The following is a 23,147-nucleotide window of genomic DNA, read 5'->3' as shown; positions in this document are numbered from 1 at the left end:
TTTACAATTTTTCTCTGAGAAACTCCTTTCTGATATTGCTCCACTATTCTTCGCCACAGCATTGGGGGAATTGGTGATCCTCTGCCCATCTTGACTTTTGAGAGACACTGCCACTCTGAGAGGCTCTTTTTATACCCAATCATGTTGCCAATTGACCTAATAAGTTGCAAATTGGTCCTCCAGCTGTTTCTTATATGTACATTTAACTTTTCCGGCCTCTTATTGCTACCTGTCCCAACTTTTTTGGAATGTGTAGCTCTCATGAAATCCAAAATTTGGCATGACATTTCAAAATGTCTCACTTTTAACATTTGATATGTTATCTATATTCTATTGTGAATAAAATATAAGTTTATGAGATTTGTAAATTATTGCATTCCTTTTTTATTCACAATTTGTACAGTGTCCCAACTTTTTTGGAATCAGGTTTGTATTTCATATTTTTTAGAAAATATTATTTGATATATTATTTAACCGAGCAGGCATTTTATTTAAAATTGTTTTAAAATTGTAAATTGTTCAAATGTTGATCACAAATGTCAATAATAATAATAATAATAATAATAATAATAATAATAATAGTGTTAATAAAAATTGACAAGCAATGTTATGTTTTCATTTCTTCCCCCTCACTGTACTGAAATTGGAACAAACATTGATTTGACAAAACCAGGGTACGTCCCGAACTGTAAATTTTGTGTACCGTTTCACTTCTACAAATTTGTCCTCACTCCCTGAACTAAATCCTCGACTTTTGTTTCTGCAGAAAGAGGTGCTTGCTTGTGGTTTCAAATTCCTGGAGTAGCTGCGGTTATTTCTTTCCAACTAAATGGACCAGACTGGACACCACTGCTTTAAACTGTTGTCTGTTGCATGATATTGCCATCTACTGGGCTGTATAAAGTGTCTACTATAAACATTAGTTTTGAAAAGGTGAACAAGACCGGCTTTAATAAGCGAATGGTTTCACTTCAGCAGGCAGACGGATGACGCTTGTAAACATGCCAAGATTTGATAGATGTGTTTACATGGGCAGATTAATAGTCAGTGTGTAAAAAAAAATAAGTTAATTATTTTTTTAAAAAGTCAATCAATATTTATTTAATTAAGTGAAGGAATCAATGGTCACACATCAGTTCCTTGATTATATTCACATCAATCAAAACACAAACATTTCTGAAATATATTACAGTTATTAAGCTTTCTGGTTAGCTCACATCAAGGACAATCCAATCTTCTAACCTAAAAGACCCATTTACACGTGACTCAGATGTCAAAATGTTAACCGAACGTATAATACGTGATGTGGCCGTGATGTTTTTCCAAGTAAGTCAAAGTTAAACATTTATCTGCCTTTGTTAAGTAGTAACTAAAGAGTTTGTGTGTGTGTGTGGGAATGGTCCTCGTTAGGCCAGAGTTACTCGTTGGCCTGGTGTAAACAGCACAGCGTTTTGAGACTTGCCTTCTCGTGAAGCTCCAAATGACTCGTAGCTGCAGTGACACCCACATTAACACAAACGTAAGTTTCATGGTGTGATCATTTTTGCAGAATACACTGTAAAAACAATTAAATTCTGGTAATTCAATGTTACTTACAGCTCAGAATACCTCCTCCAGTCCTGTCTACTGATAGAGGCTCTAGTGTTAGCCAGTGCTGACATGAGGTGAGACTGACATATCAGGACCACAGGTTTAACAGGTCCTGTCTGTTCCACACTGGTGTCCTCCTATAAGAAAACACACATATGCACTAATTACAAAACCTGCAAATGGCAACCTCAGGAACTAAGGATTTGATTATTACACTATAAGGGTACAGAAGAACTGACGATGTTCCTGTGATAGCTGCTTTTGATGGTGTTGAGATCGGCTCTCAGGCGCTCAGATTGTTCAGAGTTCAGGTCCTGGAAGCCCTGCTGCACAGAGGACATAAGCAGTGGGCCTCGGAGGAAAGTAACGTCTCTCGCCGATGCACCGGTCAGCTCATGCGTGGTGGAGTTAGGGACTGATAAGCACTGTGAATTCTGGGAGTGGGGAAGACAGAGCAGTATAAACATCATAACACCGGTTTCTTGTGAACTAGTGATGCGATGCATCGATTTGAAAAAGTATGCATCGGATACAAGCATCGTGATGCATTGTTTTTAAAACATCTGCATCGGTGAAAAACTATTTATTTATATATAATTATTAGTAGATCCACAAAAAAAGTGACCAATAATTTGTGATCAAATTTTGATACGTAGATTGATTTCTTCTCGCTAAAATATTTCTCGAGAGCGTTCTCTCAGCACCGCTGCTGCTACGTGAATATGATGCATCACAACACTACGGAGGCCAAGGCATGTACTGAGAGTCACATAGAATACAGATTAACATGGCAGAGGTAGAGCTGCGTCTTCCTGCAGACACAACAGGAAAATAACTGGTTTTATTTAATCTTTTTTATTTTTTATTTGCACTACAAAGGCCTGAGTGTGAAAGGGTCATGTGTTAAAAGTCAGAAGGCACTTAAATAATTTGATGATTTGCTGTCTGTCCGAGGATTAATAGTAAATAGTAAAAAGGTGCATGTGGCAAGTCTAAAGCACCTTTACTTTTATCAATATTTTACAAATCACATCTGGTTATATCACAGTTAAACGCAGACTAAACTAGACTAGACTAAATCAAAGTGATTCCTACCAGCTCAGGGGGTGAGTTGTGGCCAAGCTCCAATTCAAACGAGCTTCCAAAATAGAGCCGCCAGATGTTGCGGTTTAAGTCTTCAGTAGGAATCTCGGTGTGCTCCAGGGCTGCCGCGGAAGTCTCCAGGCCAGCCTCAGCCTCTCCTGCAGAGTCGTCCGAGCCGCTGCTGTGGTTCAGGAAGATCAGCGACGATACGCTGACCTCGCTGTCGGATCCTGAGCCCAGCTCCTGCACACCAGTGTAGGAAAAACTGACCATTTCCTGTTTAGGATTATCATTTTATATAATCACTTTTATATAACCTTATTAGTGCTTCATCTGTAAAGCTGCTTTGAGACAATGTGCATTATAAAAAGGGCTGTACAAATAAAATTGAATTATGAAAATTTGTTTGAAATAAATGTCTTCATCCATAATTTTCATCCCAAAACATTTGCTGCGACTTTTAAAAAAAAAAAAAAAAAAAAAAAAAAAAGCTAAGTATAGACAAGCCTTTGCCACAATGAAGCCCCCATGAAGTTCTGAGTTTATAAGTATGACTCACAGCCAGCACGCTTGCTCCCAGACTGCTGTGAATGGCCTCCAGCTGTGCGTTGTATAACAGGCCTTTCAGATCAGCTCCTGTATATAACTCGGTGACTACAGCGATCTCTTCCAAGTCCACATCTGCAGCAAGGGGAACAGCGTGAGTCAGAGCCTTCAGGATCTCCAGTCTGGCTTCCTAAAAGAAAGAACACTCAGTCACTTCGATGACCACCTAAACACTTTACTGCATTTATCAACAATGTGAGGAGTGCAAATGCCAGGCTGCAAACTTCTATATTTTACATTTTTACATGGCATAACTTTATGACCACCTGCCTAATATTGTGTTGGTCCCCCTTTTGTTGCCAACACAGTCCTGACCTGTCAAGCATCAACAGCAGCAACTTTTTTACTTTTTTTAATCCTAAATGTTGCTAGTCTATATAGAATCTATATTTATATAGAATATTTTTTCCACAGAAATATCCAAATAAACTTTCTTTCGGCTTCTCCCATTAGGGGTCGCCACAGCGGACCATCTGCATGTTTGATTTGGCACGTTTTTACGCTGGATGCCCTTCCTAACGCAACCCTCCACATTTATCCGGGCTTGGGACCGGCACTAAGGCTTGTGCAACCCTAATGGCTGGGGTCGGTTCCCTGACTAGGCTGCAGCGTATCCAAATACAGTGGTACCCCGCTTATCAACCTTGAACCGTTCCTTAAAACCGGTCGAAATGCGAAAAGGTCGAAGAGCGAATGTAATTATCCCATAAGAAATAATGGAAAACCAATTCATCCGTTCCCGATCTCCACTGATATTTATTAACAATTTTTGCCCTGTTTTTAGCAGTATTAATTCTAAATAATACAGGTACATAATACTGTATATAATTGTTATGCAGGGTAATGAGCAAAGGAAAAGCCGGAGCACAGTTCGCTTTGGTTTAACAAAAACACGGAGAGTTTAACACAAAAACACACACACACACGGTAGTCCATAGAATCCCAACAAACGAGAGAGAGATATCCGTGGTACACCCTGGAGGGGCGAGGTCCATGGGCAAACGCAAGATAGGAAAAAGGTAATCCGGGGTGCGCTTTGGAAAGAAAGCAAATTTCGGTCGAAAAATTGTTCGCTAAGCGAAAAGGTTGATGTCCGAGCCGGTCGATAAGCGGGGTACCACTGTATCAGTAAATAATTAATGCCTCTAGTGGCTGAAGCTTGCCATTAAATAAGAAACCACACAGTTCCTTTACAGATCCTGGTTTACTTTAGGAGTGTCCTCGAACAAGAATTTACATAGTTGAGTCAGAATTGTCAAGTCTTGTCTACAGTCGACTGATACTCGAATCATGTGTCTGTGTGTGTGTGTGTGTGTGTGTGTGTGTTTGAGGGACGATGACACCTAGTAGTCAGTGAGTAAGACAACTTTTATTTTCTTTCACACAGACTTTTTAGGGGTAGATTTATTCACGCACATTAATATATTTATTAAAAAAGCTTCTTTCTTTTCACATTTTTTATTTACAGAAATATCATAATAGGCTGTATATTAAATTAATGAAAGAAAAACAGTAGTTCTATGTGAAATCAGACATCGTGTGATTGTGAGATTGTTAGTCAAATCAGGCTCCTCCAATCAAAGCATATAATCTTTGACTTTTTGGGGTCACCCCTAGTTAACCTGGTAAAAAAAAAAAAAAGGTCTACGTTGAATAGGATATATAAGACTGACCCGGTCTGGAGGAGGGCAGTACAGGGTCTTGTCTAGCCTCCCGGGCCTCAGCAGAGCAGGGTCGATCAGATCAGGACGACTGGTGGCTGCCAGCATGTACACTCCTGAGATTAAAAAAACATACATACAAACAGGCTGTAAAAATTCATGAAAACATCAGCTGTCAAAAAAAAACAATCAGGCATTCACAAAAAAATATTCAAAATAAAGAATGAGGTGACTGTCATCAGTCTATCTTGCTTATAAAAATTACTATTTGTTTCAAACACATTTGCCTGAAGTGAATGCAGGGGTAACACTTAAAATCCCAGAATTTCAAGGTGAATCTCTTTAATATAGTACTTACCCTGCAGCCCCTCTACTCCATCCAGCTGTGTGAGCAGCTGGTTAACCACTCGGTCAGTGACCCCTGTGCTGTCGTGTCCTCTCCGTGGTGCCAGGGAATCAAACTCGTCAAAAAACAGGATACAGGGCTTAGCTGCTTGTGCTCTAAAGTGAACCAGAAAAGGGAGAAAAGTAAAACAGAAAGAAGAAAAAGCAATAGAATGTATTAGGCAAATAAATCCAGAGCAGGGTTAAATGCTTGAATCTGATTGGTCAGTCAGTGTGCATTATTTAATACAACAGCATGGCTTAAAGACAATTTCCATAGAATAAAGGCTTGTACGTGGAAAGTGCATGGCGGATATTTCACATCATTATTAAAGCTATAATAAACATAAATGAATTTAAAAAATATGTAATGCAATAAATGACAAGCAAGGCAAATTGATAGAGTATAATTGCTGCCAAAAACAACAAGGTAGATCTGGAAATCAAATCGCTTTGGAGGAACTGTTACTAACCTCTGAAACACATCCCTTACTGCCTGCTCACTAGCACCAATGTACTTGCTCAGCAGCTCCGGACCCTGGAGGAAAACAGACCACTTTTTTAGCCAGTTGACTAAGATGTTAAAGTGCTGCAGGAGCATTTCAAATGAGCATTAGAGGTAGCGTTACATGGACGTAGAAAAATTAAGACCTGTTTAAAACAATGTAATACCTAGAACAGCAGGGAAAAAAATAAAAATAAAAATGGGGGGAAAAAAAACAGATGCATTCAAACTGAATAAAAAACAAAAAAAAAAAACAGTCACATCTGAAATGAATTCAACAATACAGATCAAATAAACAGAACTCCCGTGCTGTATAATGCAACCCGGAAAAACTATAGGTATAGATTTTTGCTGATTGTTCCAGCAATCAACTATCGGTGCTGATTAATCAGCAAAACCAAATCAGTTGACCTCCAATTCTATTCCTTAAAATCTAGTAATAAATAAGAGAAGTGTACATTCTCACCTTAATGCTGATAAAATTCATGCCACTCTCTTTGGCAACAGCTCCAGCCAGTAGTGTTTTCCCTGTGCCAGGAGCTCCATAAAGCAGCACACCAGAGCGATGGCGAATTGGCAGACTGGAGAAGAGCAGTGGGTACTGCAGCATATCACAGCACACATTAGCACTGACAACTAGGAAATCTAATAACAGAACTTTAATAAAGTAATATATTTGTATATAATTTAATAATCCAGGCAACTAGATATTAAACATTCACAGATCGACTGCTTTAATGCTATAGGAAATGACTACCGGCTTTACCTTGGCAGGCAGTAGTATGGTGTCCATAAGAAGCTGGCGTGCCTGATGAAGTCCGCCCACCTGCTCCATTCCTGCGACGCTGGGCACCTGCAGCTGCATCCCCCACAGAGAGGGAGGTGTGAAACCCTGCAGTGCCTGATGCAAGTCCACAATGCTCAAGCACACACCTGTGGGACATCGCAGAATTTTAGATAGACATGTATGACACAATCACAGTGACGTGGAACTTCACTCTGTGCTTGCCTTGAGTGTTCCTGTTGCCGCTATTGTGAACAGCGTTGGCATGAATGGCTCGGTCCAGGAGAAGGTCCAAATCTCGTGGAAGGTAGCCTTCCGTTTTCATGGTAATGTCCTCCAGATCAAAATTTCCTGTGCTGTCTTCGGTTATGATATTTTTACTGGTCATTATTGATCTCAGGATGTCTGCTCTCTGGACCTGTACAGACAAAATCCCAATTTATTGTATGAACAGAGAGCAAACAAATGATATTAAATGTAGTCAATGGATTCAAATTTCATGTTGTAACACCAGTTTTCACCATTAGATTTGAAACTTCTCATATCTCATATATAATATAATATGACAACATGTACATATAATACACAAGAATGTGTAAATTATTAACATATTTATAAATAACTTGTGTTATATTACTTATGTAATACTTATAATAATTGTCATTAATAAATATTTTTAGGTTAATGGTACAATAAATATAAACCAATGTGATTTTCACCTGGTCGGGTGTGTCTATCTTACAGAAGCTCTGAAAGAAGTGCGAACCCTGCACTTCGGTCAGCACTGGGTGAAGAGTGTGTTCATTCTGTGCCGTGACCAGCAGAGTCACCAAACTGGAGCGTTCCACCACCTCATCCACCAAATCCTTCAGGCCTAAAAACGCACACACGAACATAGTTGCTTTTTAGCTCGATCTTTTGAACGATGCCCCAAACAGTTTAAAGTGTTAGGCTGCAGGTGTGTTATACTTTGTGTGATGTGATGATGCAGCACAGCCTCCACTCCCTGCTCCTGCTCAGGGGTGGTGGCTGCTCCAGTCATGTGATCCAGGTCATCCAACAGCACCACAGACGGCTGTCTCCACACTGCTTGCTCGAAAACCTCGTCCAGTCTTCGCCTCACTGTGTCTGCTCGTTTACCTGATATAGATAGATAGATAGATAGATAGATAGATAGATAGATAGATAGATAGATAGATAGATAGATAGATAGATAGATAGATAAAAGGGAATAAAACAATCCTTACATTGGGCATAAATTGTACTCCTTACTTACAAAATACTAAATTTGAATTAGTTCTTCTCACTCAGATGCACCAATACCCCCCGTCCCACCTTTAAGTTTCTTGCAATCCAGTACCTCGACGTGGGCATCGAGCTCTTCCACAGCTTTCCTACAGAGAGCCTTGGCTAGAGAAGTCTTACCGCTGCCCTTTTCACACGAACAGAGACAAACACTGTAAGTAAGTGCGCTGAAAAGTAAATGTTATTGTCCGTGGCTTACTGTTAAAACTGGAACATCTCAATAAGGACACCTTAGCTCCTGTGATAAGCAGAGCTCCACTCCGAAGGCCACAGCCAGAGGATATCAGCTCACACGAGAGTGGACTTCCCAACAGACTGTGAGAGATGTGCTCAAAAGCACATGCACTGATGTCCTCCACACCGCTAAACAAGCAGGGATCAGATAAGTCCACAAATCTTGACATAAAATCGCTATGACATGGGACGTGTGTTTGACGTACGTCTGTTTTTGATATTCGATAAAATTACTTGCTATTGCCTGGAATTACCCAAGAGAGCTGAGGGAAGGGAAGCCAACACAAGGCGACCCATCTGCAGTGTATGCTGTGGTTTGGTTCGACCCAAGAGGCTCCTTGACAATCTAGAAACAAATTGGGACATGCCTCATTTTGGCACTCAACAGACATATAAAAAAATAATAAAAAAAACTGAAAACCTACAACTATCAGATTATAGTGAAACAAATAAATATGATCCTAATCAAATCACATTTACTGCATTATTTTGGGTTCATTTTATCTTTTCAAATTTTGTTTCTTTTTTGAACATGATATGTTGAAACTTGAGTTATGATTTGCTGTCTATCTGAACCAAAGAAATAATCGAATTGCATTAAATCGCATTTTGTTGAATCGAATTGAAAACGGATCGTCTCGTATCAGTAGCTGCTTCATAAGTATCTTTAATATATCATATCGTTGGCTATGCATCGAGATGTGAATCGCATCGGCCTCAGTTACAGTATAAAGATGCACATCGACCTTAATCCCTATACTGTTATCCATAAAAAACGCCCAACAAATCATTAGTATGGAACTACACACCTTGGAGAACATTTTCAAAAAACGCTGCTTGCAAAGGGCGAGGGGCATCATCAAAGATCCCTCTCGCCCCAACCACAGACTGTTTACACTTCTCCCATTGGGCAGGCGATACCGTTTTCTCAAAGCCAGAACAAATAGACTGAAAAATAGCTTCTTTCCCGTGGCTGTTTCTGCACTGAACAGCTGATATGGTGTTAACAATCACCACTGCACTGTCACTTTTCTTCTGTGTTTTGCACTATTTTGCACCACTTTAAAATCATGCATCCTTGCACCATTACACTTCTGTATGTCCATCCACATTATTCTGTGTGTGTGTGTATATATATATATATATATATATATATATATATATATATATATATATATAGATAGATAGAGAGAGATGTATATATTCATAATGACATTCCTTATATATATATATATATATATATATATATATATATATATATATATATATATATATATATATCATCGTCATACCACTTCATACTGTATCATAAAATCACTTATATAAATAAATAAAAAAAACACACTATATATACACCATTATTTAGTTATTTGTACATATTACTACACCTTCTGTATAACCTCATACCCTTATGTATTACACTGCCACTTGTAAATAAGATATCTATGCACTTCTGGTTAGATGCTAACTGCATTAAATTAGCTCTGTACATGTACCCTGCACAATGACAAAGTTGAATCTAATCTAATCCAATCAATCCAATTTCACTCCCTGAAATAGTATGAGGAAGAAATCTTAAGAGGCCCATCATTGTGAGATTATCAACTCTTCAATGATAAGGAAAAAAAAAACTACATTAATTACAGTCCAAATCCGTCCTCATGCTTCCAGATTTCAATTCTAGACACCAACCATATGAATCCATAGGCTGTTTATATGGAACCATCCCCAGCTACAGCATCAGGGAACAATTGTTTTGGATACTGTGTTTGGATACAGTGTTGGTGTTGATTATTATTAAGCAACATTTGGAAAGAAAACCAGCTTTCTCCTAAATTCCAAAAATAAATGTGAATAAAATTGTCCTAAATTGGCTGAATAATTGCATTGGAAAATCAATTTCAGTTCCCAGTAACAAACTACCTGTATGTCTGCTTTGTACAGGGCACCAGTAGATAAGAGAAAGATCTCATCTGCTTGCTCAGGCTCAGCTTCAGGTTTTAGAACAGTCAAGATGAACTCGGACTTGCCTAAGAAATAAAAACAGCAGAAACCAAATGACAAACTAGAAGTCAATCTATTATTTTGTAGAAAATCCATGTTCACCTATTGTTTTACCTTCAGTGCAGGGCAGGATGATTACGTCAGTCCGTGCTGTGAGACAAGCTAAAGGCTGATGGCTCAGAGCATGAAGCCAACTGAGGAAAGCAGACTGAACATCTTCCTCTCTGTCACCTTCAGCCTGCAGAAACAACGTTTTCCTCATAATAAAAAGCATCAAGTTTCACTGTGTGTCAAATAGAACCCATAGCTAATATACGAATGACGAAATGTCAGTGAAACGTGTTGGTTAGAGGACAGAGACACTCACCATAGGATGTAAGGGCTGAAGAGAAACGTGTAGTGCTACTTTAGGGGTACATCGCAAAGGTTGTATTTTCACAGCAGAGTTCGTTTCAACGCTCAACCTGCCTCGTAAACTGCTTGGGATCTGGAGAAAGAACATTGTACTGTTTAGTGTGCTGTTCACCTTGTACTTCATCATGGTTGAAATGACGATAAAAACTTCTTGATCTTTCAGTCTTCCAGTTTTCAACCTGCAAGCCAGGATACATTTAAGTGCAGTTTGTTATAGTTGCAACCTACAATTTTTTTTTCAGATTATATTTCGTATATTTCCGAGGGTTTGGATTTTAACGTATGAATTGAAGCTGCAGTAATTAGATTTTTCCATCAATGAGCAAGATGTATCCTAACATTTACATTAACTCTATTATACTCTGTCATATTACATTAGTATTCAGCATTAGGAACTCTTAATTGCTAACAATTCTTCTTTGGGCTGCTCCCGTTAGGGGTCGCCATCATCTGTCTCCGTATCACTCTTTCCTCAACATCATCTTTTCAACCAACAACCTGCATGTCTTTCTTCACCACATCCATAAACCTCCTCCTTGGCCTTCTTCTTTTCCTCCTGTCTGGCGGCTCCATCCTCAGCATTCTTCCACCGATATACCCAATGTCCCTTCTATGCACATGTCCAAACCATCTGACCTCTCACCTTGTCTACAAAACGTCCTACCTGCATGGTCACTCTAATTAACTAACTTCTAATCCCCCCCCAAAAAAATCACAGCATCTTCAGCTCTGCCAACTCCAGCTCCGCCTCAGGTCTTTGGTCAATACAATGCCACTGTCTCTATACATACAACATCGCAGGTCTCAGCACAGTCCTATAAACTTTCCCTTTCACTCACTCACTTGCAGATACTCTTCTTTCTATCACAAATCACTCCTGCTATCACTCTTCACTCCACCCTGCCTGCACTCTTTTCTTCACTTCTCTAACACACTCTCCATTACTTTGCACTGTTGACCCCAGGTACCTGAACTCCTCCACCTTCTCCCTGCAACCGCACCACTCCACTGCCCTCCCTCTCATTCACACACATGTACTCCGTCTTACTCCTACTGACTTTCATTCCCCTTCTTTCCAGCGCATCCCTCCACCTCTCCAGGCTCTTTTCAACCTGCTCACTGCTCTCACCACAAATCACAATATTATCCACAAACATCATAGTCCTTGGAGACTCCTGTCTAACCTCGTCCATCAACCTGTCCATCACCACTGCAAACAGGAAAGGGCTCAGAGCTGATACTTGATGCAGTCCAACCTCCACCTTAAACCAGTCTGTCAATTTTAAGCACTGATAATTGATTACAGGTAGTCCCTGAGTTACGATGGTTAGATTTTTTGATGAGGATAGCGATACGGGGAAAAAAAAAAAAAAAGAAAAATTCACAAAACAATTTTTCGCTCGGCCCTTTTTGAAAAATTATTAACAAATTACAGTACACTATGCAATACTGATCACCATTTTATTAAGACTCTTGCGTAGGCTAGGCTGTGTCTCGACCTACTATATTTTAAGTTATGATGGTGTCATTGATGTCATTCATACACTACATGTATTAGTGTATGCAGCTTGTAATATCTGATTTTTGATTGAAAAAGATGGATCTATATCATATGTGTTAAACTCAAGGCCCGTAGGCCACATCTGGCCCGATGTACAATTATATCTGGCCCGCAACTTCATTTTATATAGATCTATTATTATTGTTATTAATGGCCCGGCGATATGAAGCGTTGATAACACACAAACTACAAATCCCATAATGCAGCGCTTCAGCTACCTTGCCGAATGCTAGGCTACCTGGGAACATTCCAGCGTCAATCAAGTCAAGCTTCTGTTAATGTATACAACCCTATTGTAAAGTTATTGCGAAGCCCCTCACAATGGTGAAGAGAAATCAGAGCCAAATCAGCCCGGCCATTTACCGAGGGAGAGTTTATGAAGAGTTGCATGATGAAGGTGTGCGACGTCTTGTGTTTGACAGGAGATATTTTTATGGAGAGCAAAATATTTTGTTATTTAAAGTTTAAGTTTATATATTTTTTAATGGCAAAAGAACAAAGACAATTTTTGTTATTTTAACGTTTATTTAAAAGCACAATTTTTTTTTTGCAGCATGTTCATATTTCTAACTTTTTTCAAATTTCTAAATTTTGACAGGATATATTTTTATAAAGAGCAAAATATTTTATGTTGTTTAAAGTTTAAGTTGATTTATTCTGGAATAATATTACTGTCTGTTTTTATTTATATTTATGTTAAAAAAACATTTAGTTTTAGTGTGTTCAATAAATGTTTATCCTGTCCGCAACCTAAAGTGTGCTTTGAGTTTTACACCCCTGATCTATATATTCAAAGCTAAGGTGTGGTTTTGTAATAATACTCACCCAAATCTTCCCACTATGAATTTCTCCCATTTTCCAGGATCTCGGATCCAGCTGCAGCTTCTCAGCATCGTGGCAAATCATCCTAACCACCACTGACCCTTCTCTGTCTTTCTGAATATCTGTATCAGTCTGATCTTTTTCTGTATCTCTGCTCTTTTTCTTCTCCATCGCTTGCTTGGCTTGCTCCCTCACTTCTTTCGGAGAGTGAACCTTTGAAAGTCTGCCGTAGGTTAATACAGGCAGGCTTGGACTCCAACACTCCAACTGGTGCCATGGGAATACATGAACGTCTCTAGGACTCGAACCGAGATGAGAAATCGCTGCTGGTGGGGATCCACACACCCGGAGCACACAATCTTGGAAGACAGCAGGGATAATAGGAACTTCGGGAATCTCTTTGGCCGGCTGATGTTTTCCTGTAAACATGTATCGTAACAGACTCCTCAGATCAGTCATTCCAACTTGAAGACTTTGAGGACAATCTGAGCGATGACTAATAGACTCTGGGACACTCGACTGGGAGTCGCATCCGGTACATGAGGTCACAGATGAGGGTTCGGCGCTCGGCTGCCTTGGCAGATGTTGATTCTTTGGTTCGGAATTTGAGTGAACATGAGGAAGGTGGTTGTCTCCAGGTCGAAGTTTAGGTGAGACTACCAGCTCAGTGAACTGCTCCAATCGGCCGTATGAGACAGACGGAGACAAGGAGACTACAACGATAAAAGTAGAGTGGTTAGAGACGAAGAAAAGAGCTGCACAATTGACTGCAAAATTCCAATAAAGCATTGGAATTACCAACCTATCTTGATGTAGATAACAGTGTGATGGTCAACCCACACAGGGAACACTGCATCTCTGAAGACCACTCGGATCTGGTCTAAAAGTTGCTGTTCAAGAGCTAAGCAATGAAGCTCCTAGAAACATTAAAATACGTGCACATTATGTTACATACACATGCATGGTTAACTTGCTTTAATAGACACGGTAGTGGATACTTGTGTATTCTGCAGAAAACATCTTAAAGTACAATATATCTCGTTCTGCAGTAAATTGGTGTGTCATAAAATGGGATACAAATAAAAATGACTATGCTTCAACAACCACAGTGCACATTTCCTAGTGAGTATTGCTTTCTTCTCATATCTCCAGGGTCTTTGTCCTGAACTTTTACTTATGTCTATGTGAAGTGCATGTGTAGTATACACAGCTTGTAATATCTGATGTTCGACTGAAACATAAATTAACATTAATCTATATATTTAAAGCCAAAGAGCGGTGCTGAATAATACTCACTGCATACACAAACATATGTATGTACGTATGTATTAGGGCTGCGTCAGCTAATCAATAAAATTGATAATAATCGATAATGAAATTGATAAACAATTCGTAATGGAGAATGGTTTTGCATGACAGTAACATAACACAGCCGCTTGGGAAATTAGCGGGGAGTACAGGGTCAACCGGCAGCAGAAAGAAGTGTGCGTTCGAGGCATGAGAGCATTTTATATTAAACACAACAAAGAAGACTGCAACTTGCAAGTTATGCAAAGCGGAGCTTGTGTTGCATGAAGGTATAACAGCGTTGCAGTAACACACACTGGTGTCACGGATGAAGGTTTTTTCCATCCATTCTCTTTTTATAGCATTTGCCTACTACAACAGTAAAGTATTAGTTTTCAAACGTGATTAACTGCGGCTTTACTACGTTCAAATGCTTGTTTTTAATATTTGTATATTTAATTTATGCATAAATCATTTCATTATTATACAAAATTTTATTCATTATATATTCTAGATGCTTATATCTTTACAAATGAACAAAAAATGTGAATTTTTCAACCAAAAACTTCAAAACTTTTTTTTATAGCGATTTTTTAAGCATGATTGTCAACTTGCCATCTGCAATTATCGTTAAAAACTATATAAATGTTGATTTCCCCGATAGAAACAACCCAGCATAAGTGAATTTCTTCAGAGGAGAAATCGATGGGTTACTTAACGTAACCCCGGTTCTTTGATAACAGAGTGAGGTGTTTCACTATGGGAATCGCTTTGGGCGTGACCAACTACGGAAGCTCTAATGACACCACGTCTGTCTTGACAGACAGGTCGACCTGAGATCAGGCTCCGCCCCACCTTTATCCCTCAGGTCAACCCCTTCTAACATCATTGCAGCGAGATTTCTTCCCGTCCCCGTGCAAGGAGGGAAGTGCTGGTGAAACACCTCACTCTGTTATCAAAGAACCGGGGTTACGTTAAGTAACCCATCGTTCTTTTTCTAACTTCGCTCGGTGTTTCACTATGGGAGATATAGACTGCTCCCGGATTGCACAGGTCAATCACATAGGCTCAGAACGCCTGGCACTCAGCACTGCATGTGCCAAGGATGACTCAGACACATCTAGTCTATAAAACCGCACAAAGGTGTGCGGCGTGGCCCAGCCAGCTGCCGCACAAATATCCTGAACAGAGACACCCTTAAGCAGGGCCCATGATGTCGCCATCCTCTAGTAGAGTGGGCCTCAGACCCGTGGGAGCCTGAGAACCACAGCATTCATACGCTATAGATATAGCCTCCACAATCCAGCGGGACAGCCGCTGACTCGACAACGGCTTCCCTTTGTGAGGGGTAGCCCAAGACACAAACAGCTGGTCCGATTTTCTGAAACCCGCTGTTCTTTTGACATACGTATGGAGGGCCCACACCGGGCACAAGGAACTCAAGCCATCCTCCTCCTGAGGTGGGTGAAAAGCCGAAAGTTCCGTAACGGGACATCTATAAGAAGAATCCACCACCTTAGGCACGAACGACGGGTTAGGGCGAAAGGAAACCTTCGTGAGTCCAGGGGCGAACTGTAGACAGGACGGACTGACAGATAGGGCTTGCAGCTCGCTTACACGCTTAGCAGTCACTAGAGCCACAAGCAGCACCGTCTTAAGAGAAAGAAATTTCAGCCCTACGCCATCCACCGGCTCGAAGGGGTGATGAGAAAGGGCTTCCAAAACCAAGGACAGGTCCCACTGAGGCACTAACTGCCGAGACACTGGCCTTATACGGCGTGCACCTTTCATAAACCGGCTAATCAAAGGGTGCCGACCCGCAGGTTCGTTATTAAACCCGACGTGACATGCAGAAATAGCCGCCAGATACACTTTCAAAGTAGAAAAAGCTCTCCCTTTATCCAGCAAATCCTGGAGAAAACACAAAATGTCTCCCACAGAACACTGGAAAGAGACAATGTGACCGCGGCCACACCACTCCTCAAAAACCCGCCATTTATTGTCATAAAGCGTGCGAGTAGACGAGGCCCTGGCACTCTGGATAGTGTGTATAACCGACCGGGGCAAACCCGCTACACTCAAGTTCCACCTCTCACGGGCCAGGCCCAGAGAGCAATTCTGTCCGGGTGCGGATGATAAATCTCCCCGCCCGCCTGGGACAGAAGGTCCCTCCGTGGAGGGAGTGGCCAAGGCTGATCCGACAGTAGCTGAACTATTTCTGCGATCCAGTGCCTGGAAGCCCAACGTGGAGCTATCAGAATCAGTGACAAGCTGAGTTCTCTGACCCTGGCCAGGGTGGGGGAATTCAAGCTCAGTGGAGGTAGAGAAGTAGAGAAGAACGTTTGGCCACAGGTGGGCTAACGCATCCACACCCAACGGTGCATCTTCGTCCCTCAGAGAAAAGAACAGAGGACACTGAGCGTTTTCTCGCGAGGCGTAGAGATCTACGGCGGCCCGGCCGTATCTCTGCCATATCTGCTCCACCACCTGAGTGTGCAGTTTCCATTCCCCGTACAGAGGGTTTCCCCTGGACAATAGATCTGCACCCCTGTTCCATACGCCTGGAACATGAGTCGCCCTGATGGACAAAAACCTTGTGTCGCACCACATTATCAGTTTCCTCGCCAACTGATGCAGCTGGAGGGAGCGCACACCTCCCTGCCGGTTGATGTACGCGACCACTGTGGAATTGTCTGTTTTTACCAACACATGTCGGTCCTTTATAAAAGGCAGAAAGTGCTTCAGTGCCAGAAATACTGCCAACAACTCCAAGTAGTTTATATGTCTCGGAATCAGCCGTGGTGGCCACACGCCGTTCACAGCTCTGCCCATAAGGGTCGCACCCCAGCCCTTCAAAGACGCGTCCGTCGTCATAGTAACTCGCGACGACACCGCCCCCAAGGGAATCTCTGACCGAAGAGTCGCGGGGCATCCCCATTGGCGGAGCGCTAAGACGCACGAATGTGTTATTTTTACCGGCCGATTGAGATGACGTCGGGGACATAAGCGCAACCGCGCGACCCATCTCTGAAAATCTCTCATCATGAGAAGTCCCAGACGCACCACAGAAATCACTGAGGCCATTAAACCCAGCATTCGTAGGCACACTCGGAACGGGACCATAGACCCAGCCCGAAAACGGGAGCGACACTGAATGAGAGATGCGATCCTCCTCTCTGTCAGCGTGACTCGATAAGAGAGGGAATTTATACAGAGTCCCAGATATTCCGCGCACCGCGCGACACAAGCGCTCTTTTCCTGTTTATTTTGAAACCCAAGCTGCAGAGATGAGTGACTACGCTCTCCGCATCTCTGACCGCTTGCTCTCTTGACGAGGAGCATATCAGATAATCGTCTATATAAGACAAAATCCGAATGCCGCTGTTCCTCAACGGCAAAAGAGCTGCCTCCACACACTTGCTGAAAGTTCTCGGAGCGAGAGACAGTCCGAACGGAATGGTTTGAAACTCGTAGGCAGTGCTTCTGTGCGCAAACCTCAAATATTTTCTGTGTGACGGTAAACGCCTATGTGAAAATATCGTCTGACAGATCGATCGTCACAAACCAATCGTTTGGACGGATCGACCGACAGAGTGCTTTGTGTGTCAACATTCTGAATGAATATTTTCTCAGGTGTCTGTTTAACACACGCAAATCCAAGATCGGACGGAGAGATGCGCTCCCTCTCTTCGGGTCACAAAGTACCGGGAGTAAAAACCCTGACGGCTTTCCGCCTCCGGAACAACTCTGATTGCCCTTTTGCTCAAAAGAGAGTCGATCTCGGTCGTTAGGACGCGAGCCGACTCTTCGCCACCGAGATCAACACACCGTTGAATCTGGGTGGTTTCATTGCGAATTGAAGCCTGTATCCCCGTGAAACCGTGTTTAAAACCCACGAAGGAACCGCGCATGCGCGCCAATTGACGAGGTGCGCAGAAAGGGAACCTGCGCGCACACAACTCTGGTCGCGCATTGATGACGTCACAACCGTCGCCGCGCAGGGCTTCGCTGACAGAGCGAGCGCGCCCTCCAGTGGTAAAACTGGGGGGGTGCACGCCGGGATCTCGGGATTTTCGCACACTATCGCCCTCGGCTGATCGCCTGGATGCGAAAGTGCCACATTTATTGTGTTTTGTATTGTTGAACACATCGCCCTCAGCCCGTGGCTTGGATGCGATGATGTCATCTTTATTGCGCAATCGTCCGAACTGACGTGCGAGGGAACAAATGTGGGGAGTGCTTGGTGACACTGAACATTTTCCCTTAAGCCTCGAACTCGAGGAAAAACTAGAGAGGAAGCCCTTACGGAACTCAGAACCGGGCTGTGTTCTCTTCTCCTTTTCTTCGCCAGCGGAGAAAGGAGGACAAGAGAACATTCGTGTGTTAGGTCGCACGCTTCTTCTTCCGCTCCTCCGGGTGGGGCGGACGGTTTTTAGCCGCCGCGGCCGCAAATGAATGCTTTCCCCACGGTCCCGATCCATCCGATCTCGGACGTTGACCAGCTTGCTGTCCGCCGAGAGTCGATCTTGAGCTCCTAGCGTGTATCGGTCTTCCCCTCGCAGCCGCGGCTGCGGCAAAACCCCGTCGCGCTGGCTGAGGGGGCGTGCTCTGAGACAGCTTACAAGGCAAACAGAGGTTGAATGCTTCGTCCTCCTGTTTCCTGAGAGTGCTGGTTTCTCTCATCTTCTCTAGAGCAGGACCGAACAGACCTTTAGCGGGGTCGTAGGCAGCATCCATGACGTCCGCTTTCTGTGTGTCACCCAAGCCTGACAGGTTGAGCCACAACGCCTCTCACCTGACACAGTTAAACCCATCACGCGGACGCAGCCCTGAACTGCGCCTCGTGAAGAGCGGAGAATTAGGTCGTTCACCACACAGATCTCGTCCCAAAGTACCGGGTTCGGTACTCCCGTGTCGAGCTGTCGTCCCATCTCCTCTAAAATCTCCGCCTGGTACGCGGACAGCAAAGTCACGCGTTTAACGAGCACACTGACTGCGCTGCGTATTTGTACACCCTCTGATGGATGGACGCTGTCAATCTCTCGATTTTCCCAGGCAGCGCAATTTGAGAGGAGGCAGATATGGAACGCCGATTCGGATGGAGGTGATAAGCCACTGAAGGCTCCACGGCTGGGGGTCCGCCAACCCCAGCTCTTCCATCCCTGAATCTCCAGCTTGAGCACCCTTTTGCGGGAAGCTTGCTTTTGAAGGGCTAGACCAGTAGCGAGACATTTCCTTCATGCAAGCTGGCACGGCGGGCAGGAGCTGTCTAGCGGCGGGTTGAGCAGGCGGCAGCCTTTTCCCATCGTAAAGGTCTCTCACAGCTCCCTCCGCGTCCTGGGCCGTGGGCCAAGCTAGTCCTAGCTTCGCGCTGCTCGCTTGCATACCTCGTGCAGGTTACCTTCGGCCTGTGAGGTTGCATCGCCCACGCCTGGGGTCTCGACTGTTGGGCCGGAAGGGACCACTGTCGTCCTCATCCTCGTCCTCCATATCCAAGTCGAGGAGGTCTGAGTTCGCGTCTGCGTCCTCGTCGCACGGTCGCTCCTCATCCTCCGCGAGGAGGTTATCAAACAGAGGCGGCATGACCGGCGATTCGGCCTCCATCAGGTCCGCCCAGCTCGTGGAAGCTCGCGGCTGATGTTCGACGACCGTAGACCTCGCGGTGGCGCCGGACAGACACGGGTCCTGTTGGTTAGCCACCGCTACTCTCAGCCGTCTCTCCAGATGTCTCACCGGCAGCGACGCGCAGTGAAAGCATGCTTGAGGGTCCGCGAGCGACGTTTGAGCGTGCTTCGGGCCCATGCACGTGATGCACATCAGGTGAGGGTCCCTGCCGAGATGGTCGCTCCACATGATGATGGACACGGGCGGATACAACCTCCTGATCTTCGACTCATTCCCTTTGGGGATGATCGAGACATGGCTGAGTACGGTTAATGTTAGACTCGTCACAACACGTTAGTCCGCTGATGTTCGCAGGGTAGTTAGCCCTCCGAAGGCTTCGCCTTGACGCGCTAAGCCTGCAATAGCTTGACGCTACTACGTCCCTACCGTGTAATTTAATACCCAGCAGGTGGAATAGGAATAGCTCGCCTCGACGCGGACGCTATTCCGTGATGTCGCCAGCACGATTCCGCACGACTGACCTCGCTCGTGGCGGAATCCAATGACGGCCCGCACGATGAACAGTTAAGCGAAACCAGCCGAGAACAGGAAGTGCTGAGAGAGCTAAGTGTAGTCCCTCACGGGAAGAAAGCACGAATGATGTTAGAAGGGGTCGACCTGAGGGATAAAGGTGGGGCGGAGCCTGATCTCAGGTCGACCTGTCTGTCAAGACAGACGTGGTGTCATTAGAGCTTCCGTAGTTGGTCACGCCCAAAGCGATTCCCATAGTGAAACACCGAGCGAAGTTAGAAAAAGAACCCCCATCCACTCCTCAACATGCAGCTACTATAAACTTTAAATGTCTAAATTAAAGATAATATGCGGCTTTTGCATTTTCTTAAGTACACTTTTATACACAATAAATCGTGTACTGTGTACAAGTGTATTGTGTACACTTTTATAAACTAAAAAATATACACACACACACACCTTGATTAATCAAAAAATAACCGCCCGATTAATCAATTATCAAAATAGTTGTTAGTTGCAGCCCTAGTATGTATGTGTGTATATATATATATTATTTATTTATTTATTTATTTTTTTAAGGATGTGCGTCTCCATAACTTGAGGCTGATGTGATCTTGACGTATAGAAAACGAAACTATACATTAAAAGATACATATGTAGCAGCTCCCGATGCGATGCGATATAAGTCACCCCTACTACGATGCAGTGCGATCCAAATTCTATTTAATTCAACACAAGGCAATTAAATGCAGTACGATGCAATGGAAAGAATAAGATGTTTTATACAATTTAATAAGGTACAGAGAGTCCACTTTTATTTCTTTGGTTCAGACAAACAACAAATCATCAATTTACTTAAGTGCCTTCTGACTTCTAACACATGACCCCTTTCATAAACACTTTGTGAAACACTTTGTAGGGCAAAGCTTTGCAGTGTTCTGACTTCAGAGGGATGCAGCTCTACCTCTGCCATGTTAATCTGTATTCTGTGTGACTCTCAGGACGTGGGTACTTTTAAAATAATAAAAGTATAGCGCTACTACAAAATTTTTTCACTTTTTTTTTTACAGATGCGAATATGTTAAAAACAATGGCAACTTGTATCTGATGCACATTTTTTTAAATCGATGAATCACATCATCCCTAATGTGTATTAGTGTATACAGCTTGATGACAGAATAACATGAAAAAAAAAACATTGATCTATATATTTAAAGCCAAGGAGTGCTGCTGAATTAAACTCACTGCATACACAAACTTCATTCCAATGTGTTCAAAAATTGATGCTTTAAATATCAGCAAGAGCACTGATTATAAATATTATGTGGTGATATACACACATTTATATCCTGGAAATCAGTCATGCAACATATTCATATAAATGCATATTGTAAAAAAAAAAAAAAAAAAAAGGTTTTAAGCTCTTACCAGGATTTCCCAATCATCTGAAGACAGAGGCTCCACAAACACCTGTTGAACTGATTGCACCTGAACACATGGTCTCAGGAAGCCCTGGGAATAGAAAAACTAATTATTTCCTACACTGGATCTTCTTCTTCTTCTAAAAAACAAAACACAATCACTGAGTTACCTGTTCTCCTTCATGCAACCCGAGCTTCTCTCCCAACTGCCTGCTGAGCTCAACCCTGTCCTCCTGTCCTGCTGATGATGATGTCTTACTGCCCCTGATCCAGCTTAAGTACAGGGGATGATCACCATCAGCCCAGGACAACTCCAACACCTGATTCTGTTTGATAAGACACAGGATTTATAAACATGCATAGAAAAATCTCACATATTGAAATCACATATCTGTTCATACACACCTCTCTGAGACAGAGCTGAGACACTAAGTTGGGGGACAGGTGCAGAAAACAGTCTTTAAAGTTGTTAAAGACCAGAGTAACTGGTTGAATCCCATAGCTGCCTAGCATTGCATGGAAATATGATTCAAAATGGACTATGTTTAATAATTATAGATAAATATTAGACAATATTTATCTTCATGGCTAACGTGAACTGACAACTGCCATGCTAACCATGTCCATAGTCCATACAAGACATGACTAGTAGATCTGTCGGTAAACTGATCACTCTCTAGTCCTGATCATTACATAAGGGATCTCAAGAAACAAACTTATATATATTAATATAATAAATAGATATATATTAAATCACTGTATAGACTATTATTATTATTTAATGTATCTGTTTTTTCTATTTCTAGTTATATTTATTTATTTATTTATTTATTTATTTATTATCTTTGTCCGCTTTAGAGACAGCAACACATTTTAAACAACTTAAACTTACTGCATTCAGAAAATATTTTCAATATATATTGTTTATTTGAAAGTCTGAAATTATTTGTATTGTATTTTTTTGGGGAAGCCATCGTAGATAGATTAGTTTGGTCTTATGCAGCATTCATGCTTCCTAGATGTATTTATAATTATCAATACTTATAATCCATCCTTGAAACTCAACCAATAAATCGATCGAATAACTACAACTGAAACACACCCTTCACTATAATAAAATATATATCTATACATATTGTACAAATAGTATTTTTTGTCATCGTACGAATACATTGTGATCGCATCGAACATTAAAATATAACTTATTATAGAAACTAGGTTTGTAAATACAGAGGTGCGGCAGATAAAAATGGGTTGGGTTATTTTGTCATCTTTGATATCGTATTTTAAATATGTAGTTACAGATTTACAGAAACGCTCGCTTTAGGAACTTGATAACAATTTTAATGCC

At 42.3% G+C, this 23,147-nt stretch overlaps 1 protein-coding gene across 2 annotated transcripts; it reads right to left on the bottom strand.

The window, feature by feature from the left end:
- Positions 1 to 1,070: 1,070 nt before the first annotated feature.
- On the bottom strand, positions 1,071 to 22,432 carry pex1 (peroxisomal biogenesis factor 1). 2 transcript variants are annotated; one of them, XM_046835312.1, is made up of 24 exons: positions 22,202 to 22,432; positions 21,967 to 22,122; positions 21,804 to 21,887; positions 13,756 to 13,870; positions 12,957 to 13,666; positions 10,524 to 10,643; positions 10,271 to 10,394; positions 10,076 to 10,182; positions 8,407 to 8,498; positions 8,149 to 8,281; positions 7,949 to 8,045; positions 7,583 to 7,753; positions 7,333 to 7,487; positions 6,839 to 7,031; positions 6,596 to 6,762; positions 6,296 to 6,430; positions 5,798 to 5,862; positions 5,299 to 5,441; positions 4,953 to 5,056; positions 3,233 to 3,409; positions 2,686 to 2,949; positions 1,830 to 2,024; positions 1,597 to 1,727; positions 1,071 to 1,491 (listed from the first exon to the last, which is right to left on the bottom strand). In XM_046835312.1, exons 1-24 carry the CDS (start codon positions 22,307 to 22,309, stop codon positions 1,407 to 1,409), a joined length of 3,831 nt encoding a protein of 1,276 aa, XP_046691268.1. In that variant the 5' UTR covers positions 22,310 to 22,432; the 3' UTR covers positions 1,071 to 1,406. The 2 variants fall into 2 exon arrangements, with proteins under 2 accessions (XP_046691268.1, XP_046691269.1); XM_046835313.1 differs by having other exon boundaries at positions 2,686 to 2,916.
- Positions 22,433 to 23,147: the final 715 nt, after the last annotated feature.

Source organism: Silurus meridionalis, chromosome 22 (assembly GCF_014805685.1).
Source record: "Silurus meridionalis isolate SWU-2019-XX chromosome 22, ASM1480568v1, whole genome shotgun sequence".
In the NCBI taxonomy this organism is placed as follows: domain Eukaryota; kingdom Metazoa; phylum Chordata; class Actinopteri; order Siluriformes; family Siluridae; genus Silurus; species Silurus meridionalis.
This window is presented reverse-complemented; position numbering and strand designations above follow the sequence as displayed.